The sequence below is a fragment of the Kryptolebias marmoratus genome, linkage group LG9 (assembly GCF_001649575.2).
Source record: "Kryptolebias marmoratus isolate JLee-2015 linkage group LG9, ASM164957v2, whole genome shotgun sequence".
NCBI lineage: Eukaryota > Metazoa > Chordata > Actinopteri > Cyprinodontiformes > Rivulidae > Kryptolebias > Kryptolebias marmoratus.
Window position 1 is genome coordinate 8,727,980 of NC_051438.1, and position 6,473 is coordinate 8,734,452.

The 6,473-nt window shown below is 44.4% G+C and overlaps 1 protein-coding gene across 6 annotated transcripts in view; it reads left to right on the forward strand.

Moving 5' to 3' along the window:
* Positions 1–6,467, forward strand: part of pabir2 (PABIR family member 2) — a 7,284-nt gene extending 817 nt beyond the window's left edge. The window contains exons 2-11 of one of the 6 annotated variants that reach the window (XM_037977588.1): positions 1–203; positions 291–369; positions 475–528; positions 803–846; positions 942–996; positions 1,350–1,451; positions 3,582–3,667; positions 3,813–3,877; positions 4,331–4,430; positions 6,281–6,467. The exon at positions 1–203 is cut by the window's left edge and continues 2 nt beyond it. In XM_037977588.1, coding sequence (XP_037833516.1) covers positions 79–203; positions 291–369; positions 475–528; positions 803–846; positions 942–996; positions 1,350–1,451; positions 3,582–3,667; positions 3,813–3,877; positions 4,331–4,430; positions 6,281–6,419 — 849 coding nt within the window. In that variant the 5' untranslated portion in view covers positions 1–78 and the 3' untranslated portion in view covers positions 6,420–6,467. Of the gene's footprint in view, positions 204–290; positions 529–802; positions 847–941; positions 997–1,349; positions 1,452–3,581; positions 3,668–3,812; positions 3,878–4,330; positions 4,431–6,280 lie in introns of all 6 variants that reach the window. The other 5 variants (XM_037977589.1, XM_037977587.1, XM_037977590.1 and 2 more) reach the window with 5 other exon arrangements.
* The last annotated feature ends 6 nt before the right edge of the window (positions 6,468–6,473 follow it).

The window sequence follows — 6,473 nt, forward strand, 5'->3', positions numbered from 1 at the left end:
GGGGCGGGGAGGTCAGCCATCAGAAGTTGAGGACTCGGTGACCACGTTTTTTGTTGGGTTTTTTTTGGTCTGACAAACATGAACAACTCTGGAGTAATGCCCCAGGAGAAGATGGAGCTGGACCTGGAGGTCGCCTCCTCCTTAGCCCAGGCCGATGGACACCTGAGGAGGTCCAACAGTGCACCCATGATCAACGGCTTGAGGTTCTGCCTGTTTTGCGTCACACGGCACGTAACTCGTGGATGGCGTTACGGCACAAGTGACCCCCTAATCTGAATTTGTCGTTACAGCGATAACGCCCAGGTGTTCCAGAGAGAGGTCCTCCGCTGTCGCAGAAACAGCACCACGGTCGTCAACAGGCCCAACATGGTACGCCGTTGTCCGCAGAACACGTCCATGCCACTCGTGTCTGAATCACGCAGCACTGCCTTGTTTTTTGTCCCTGTGCGCGTCCTCGTTTTTTGTTTCCCCCAGGTCCCGTCGTCGCCAATCCGCATCCCCAGCACCAGGCTTCTCCAGATCAAACAAGTAAGGAGCCAAGCATGCCGGGGGCACTGTCACGCCCCGAACGTGGGGAAATTACGGTGCAAGAGTGACACTTTGGGCTTTGCGTAACTACAGACCTTACACGGGACGTGAGCTGGTGGTAACAGGCTCCTAAAGAGAGAACCAGAACATACAGACCTATGAGAGGCTGTGACTGCGGTGGCTCTGCTGTCGTAATCTGTGTGATGCTGGATTATTACGCAGGAAACATGGGTCCCTAACGACCAATCTGACTTTGTGATTATTTCCTTTTCAGGAAGAAGGAGTAGACGTGATGAACAGAGAAACTGCTCATGAGCGGTAAGCTCCACATTAGTCCGTTCGGCTTGTAGCTGATTTCATTATGTCACGAGTGAAAGACTGAAGTCGCTGTCTTCGTGTGTTTACGCACGCAGGGGGGTTCAAGTTGCCATGCAGATGAGCCATTCTTGGGAAGAAAGCCTCAGTCTGGTAAAAACAAAAAAAACCTCTTTACTCCTCTTTGCCCAAACCGCAGTAATAGCTTTTGATTTGTTGTGTTTTTTAAGTGTTCCCATAAGCCAGTGCTGCTGGATTTTTGGACGTGCATGTTTTGGCCCAAGGCCATGTTTGGCCTCTCTTTATGACCGTAGAGAGGTCAAGTGAAAGCATGCTAGAGTAACATCCAAACATTTGGGAGTTAACAGGGCCACCAGTCCTTCAAGGACAGGCTGAGTCGGTAGTATAATACTCCCACAGTCTTTGTACATATTATTTTAAAAACTTGTTTCGTTGTCAATTAGATCTGTTCTGAGATGCGTGTTTGACACTGTTGGCGTTCACAGAGCGACAACGATTTGGAGAAGTCGGCGTCCTCGTCTCCGAAGCGGATCGACTTCGTGCCCGTGTCGCCTGCGCCGTCTCCAACCAGGGGAATAGGGAAAAAGGTACACCTCGGCTCGGTCTTAACCTGCTCACAGTGATCTCATTAGATCTGATCTTTCATATAAAAAACACTATAACTTAAAATCTTATTATAACCCTGAGGTCTTCTTTACTTTTTAAGGGTGCCAGTTCAGCTTTTGTCCTGCTCAGCTTTAAAATAACACTCCAACACGTACGGCTCAATTAGGAGTAGTACATTTTATAACATGGACAAAATCTGCAAATAAAGAGGAAAAAAGGTGGAGATGAGTGGGATTTTAACGAAACGCAGTCCTCTTTGGAGCTCTACAGCCTCACAGAAGGAACCAAGTTTAAACCGGTCACAGAAAATTGGATTTGACGTTTGTTAACTGGCTTATTTATTTATTTAGGTTTTAACACAGTTGCTTTTTAATTTTTGTGATTTAGATGCCTCATGCCATCAACTCTTTTTGCTATGTAAACAAATCATAAACCCCAAGCCAGATATTTTAGTTTTCTCTCACAGCTATAACATTAATTTTCACTCAGATCTGCCCAGAATGCAAAGTGTGCACACTCAAACATCCTTAAACTCAGCTACAAATAGTTTTTTTTTTCCAAAACTGGAAGTGAAGAGTAGTTTTATCTTGTAACATTTTCCTACATAACGCTACGGAAGCTGAGAGCGGACGTGTTCCTCATAAATCTTTTTTCTGATGGTTTTCTTGAGATTACGAGTTATTTATGTCGTTATGACAAAATAATGATTTCGTTTTCTCAAGATGACCAGATGATTATCTGTCCTTGAATGCTCATGATCAGTTTCTCAGCGTTCTTAAAGCCTTAACCAACGACGCGGCGTCGTTATGGTTTACCCATCACCTCTTTACAAAATTATTCATGGAATTACACACAGGCCACGACTTGCACGTCGAAGTGCTCTCCCGCTGGTAAATGGAATCAGGAGTCAACACGCACCAATCATCTGTCAGGAAAAATGTTTCTGTGGAAGACGTCTGCTCTCGGCTTCTGTATCAAACACTAATTAGAAACATCAAAATTCAGACGATAATCAGAGCCGCCTTCTGCTCACGGCTCAAGAGCTTTTAAGGTCCGACTTGTGGCTTTCACACGGCGACTGTTAGATCGAGGCTTACTTCGTATTTCAGTCAGCTCTTCTCGTTAACTAGTCGGGGAGTGACAGACGCAGGTGTGTGGTCACCATGGTGACCCTAATGAGCCGCTGGCAGCTGCTTTCTTTTCACCTTGGTTTACTTTACACGTCTCATTCAGTTTATACAGTAAAATGTTTGCATCTTTCCTCAGTTTGGATTATCTCATCTCTCTCAGCTCGTGTTGTTTGCATGAGGATGATTAGAAAAGGGGAACACACCGCGGCTGAGTTTAAACATGAAGGAACTGCTCGTATTGATTCATTTCTCTGCTACAAAGTGGGATTAACAGCTGAACTGAAAGTCATCACCAAGTCTGACTATAAACCACCATCGTAACAGAGACTGAACTCAACCTTCTCCAGGGTTTGGTTTAAACCAGAGGTGTCAAACTCCAGGCTTCGAGGGCCACTCGTCCTGGGAGTTTTAGGTTTTTCTGCTCCAACACACCTGATTCAAATGGTTTAATCACCTGCTCAAAGGAGCATGGCAACAAGTCATCCATTTAAAGCAGGTGTTTTAAAGCAAGAACACGTCTAAAACAGGCAGGAGAGCGCCCCCAGAGGAACGGAGTTTGACACACTTTAAACAGTCGATAAAAAGCTCACCGGTTCTTCTCCTGATGTGGTTTCAGTCATCGGAGAAAACTAAGTGAATGATGATGCCTGAGATAAACTGAAAGCAAGCAAAGTAGATCATTTGACAGATATCTTTCCTGTTAAGGCAGTGGTGTCCAATCCTGGTCCTTGAAGGCCACCGTCCTGCAGGTTTTAGATGTTTCTCTGCTTTGACTCACCTGGTCTGAATGACTGAGTGATTAACAGGCTGCTGCAGAACTTGAAGACCTGCTGAAGAGCAGAGAAACATCTAAAACCTGCAGGATGGTGTTCCTCCAGGACCAGGAGTGGACACTGCTGAGTTAGGGTTCCTGCAGTATTTTAGCACGGCTCCACATCTTTACATTTCATCTTGGTTTTTGCCTCCCTGTCTTTGGAGCAGCAGTGTTTCTCTCCTTCACTACAAATACTCGTGAGCAGTAATGGTCTGACGCCCAGCCCCATACCCAGCCCAACACGCCGCTTCAGGTTGGTGCACGCTCGACTGGAATCACTCTTTGACCCATTTTATATAGTCGGAAGTGTTTTTTGTTGTTGTTTCTACTGGTAATTTAGCTGATTAGTTGCTGTATTTAAAACAAAACAAAACCTAACGCTTTCTGTTTTTCTTTAGCCGACGGAGTCAAAGCCCGATCAACTGCATCAGAGCCAGCATCCTTGGCCCAATGAAACGCAAAGGTAGGGTGTCTGATGTGCTTTCAATTATTACCCTGTTTCTTTGAAAGCTTAGAAAAACAATATGTAGGTTTGTTTGTTTTTGTTTTTTCCAACTTCCTCTCGCACAGTTCAATCAGCACAATAGCACAATTAGTTTGTGAAACATTTGTCCCATTTATTGTGTTAAACTGGATATATGAAGTTGAAAGCATCACTGTCACTGAAATAAACAACAAAACCTTCTAATGAACCTGCAAACAAAGTAATGTCATATAGAGAGTTAAAGGACTTTTTCTTTTTTTTTTTTTTTTTTGCAAAATCTATCCGTTTATTTTCTGTATAGTTCAGTGGTTCTGTCTTGTGGCAAACAGTGTGCTAAGAAAACACAGAAAAGATTAAATGTGTTCAAAGTGTGCTATAAAAGGACTCTAATGTTCCTCAGAGGTGTTCTGAATGTGTGCTCTGGTTCCTCAGCAGGTGAGATGGAGACAGAAAGTCAACCTAAAAGGCTCTTCCAGGGCACAACGACCATGCTGTCCTCGGACGTGTCCAACCTGTCAGATCTCAGCTCCTGGTAAGAACCAGAAACCAAGCTATTTAAAAAAAAACAAAAAAACGCATGGGCTCGCGCAGTCAGAGGACCGCTCCACGGCTTGAACAGCTCTGCTTTGTGTCAGACGTAACCCAGAAATATCACCCTGGTTGTTACAGAGAACTGCTTATTACTGAGCAGGGTGAACTTCCTGGTTCGGTCTGGAGTCGCGAGTCTGGGTGTTTTTTTTTTTTTTTTTTTTTTATGACCCTGATCTCAGCTTCACGTCTCACGCCTTTAGAAACCAAATGTAAGCTCGTTTGCGACTCCTGAGATTCAGAAACGCCGATAAATGACTGGTTTCACAAAAAAAAAAGATTTCACTTGATCTGTTAGCACTCAGACTGTGTGCTGGGAATGACCCTCGGCTGCTACCACACAAACTTTTAGCTCAATACCTCTGGAAAAACGACTGCGTTATAGCTGTGTTTGCTGATTAATTGTGGCGGCCATCTCAAGTCAAGTTGACAAAAGTGAATCAGTTGCAGTGATTTACTTTCTGAGGGCTTGGTTGAAATCTGCTCAGTGGATCATAGGAGATTTTGCTAACACAGCCGAAGCGCACAAATGTTCCTGACGGCCCGTTCAATTTCAGCGGCGGGTGATTGTTCTTCTGACGATCGGGCTGAACTTTGCCGTGTATGCATCACAATGAGACTGATGGTTTACCTGCCTAACACATCCAGTGAGTCTGTCATTGTTGTTTTTAACCTCCCAGACATGTTTGTTGCTCGCAAGTGTGATTACTTTAAATTGGCTTGTACAAACAAGAGTACCACCAATGGTACATAATTCACCTGTTTACCATCTGAGTAATCATTTCCCTCTCACATTCCTATTAAATGGTAAATAGCTTGCACTTGTGTAGCGCTTTATCTAGTCCAAGGACCCCAAAGTTCTTCACACTACAATCATTCACCCATTCATCCTCACATTCTGACCATCACGAGTAGGCAAGGCGGGTGAAGTGTCTCGCTCAAGGACACAACAGCTGAGACTGAACTCCTACCTCCTGAGCCACTGCTGCCCCAGATTAAATGTGTACATGATTGTAGTGGGATGAAAGGTCAGTTTTACTGATGATGATGTTATCCATGATGTAAATCGGCCGACAGACATGTCAGAACACTGCAGATATCAGTAATGTGAAGAACTGACCCGCTGACGAGTACCAGCCTGTCCAAACAGGTTTATGATTGGATTAGACTTCAGTTATCACTAAAGATTTCTTTGGAAGAGCTCCTAATAAAATAAGATCCAATAGTCTGATGTTTTGAAGCCTAAACATCTGTGGACTTAGACCACTTTGCTGTTTCTTATGGATGGACAGATGGGAACAATCTATGGAGCAAACGGTTTGACTTTTCTATTACTTGGCTGTCAAGCTGGAGCAGAGACACGCAGTGACCCTGAAATCAATAGAGATCACCGTTGACTTATGAGGTGTCCAGCTGTGCAGTTTGTCATTTCTACATTTAAAGGGTTTTAAGAGCTCGGACAAGAAACTGTCCATATTATGCCATACCATAATATGTCTCATCTTAGGACGGGTGAATAAAATTGGTACGGTCCAAGTTTGTTTGGAGTTGGGCCATAAAAGGTTGAGGAGCACAGAGATGAAGAAATACGTTGTTTTTTTTTTTATTGGGATTCCTGACTGAAAACAGCTCTGTTCAAACAAAAATCAAATTAGAATCAGTAATTAAAACAGTTTTACATGTTGTTGATTGTAGTTCCTAGAAACTGGAAGAGCTTTACAAACATTGGATATCTGGAGGTTCTGATCCGGTCGGCTGTTGATGGGTTTGGTTTTTTTTCCTCTTCCTTTTCAGTCACTCCCCAGATTTGCTGGACGGCAGCCTCAGCAGCGTGGGCTCGTCCACCGACTCCCCCAGCAAAATGGAGGGCGTGTCCCCCTCGTCGTCGAGCAACTCGCCCTTCGCCTCCCTGCAGGATCTGTCCCCAAAGTGAAGACGAGCTCGAGACAGAGAGACCGAGAGACTCAGACAGACAGCAGCTCCTCAG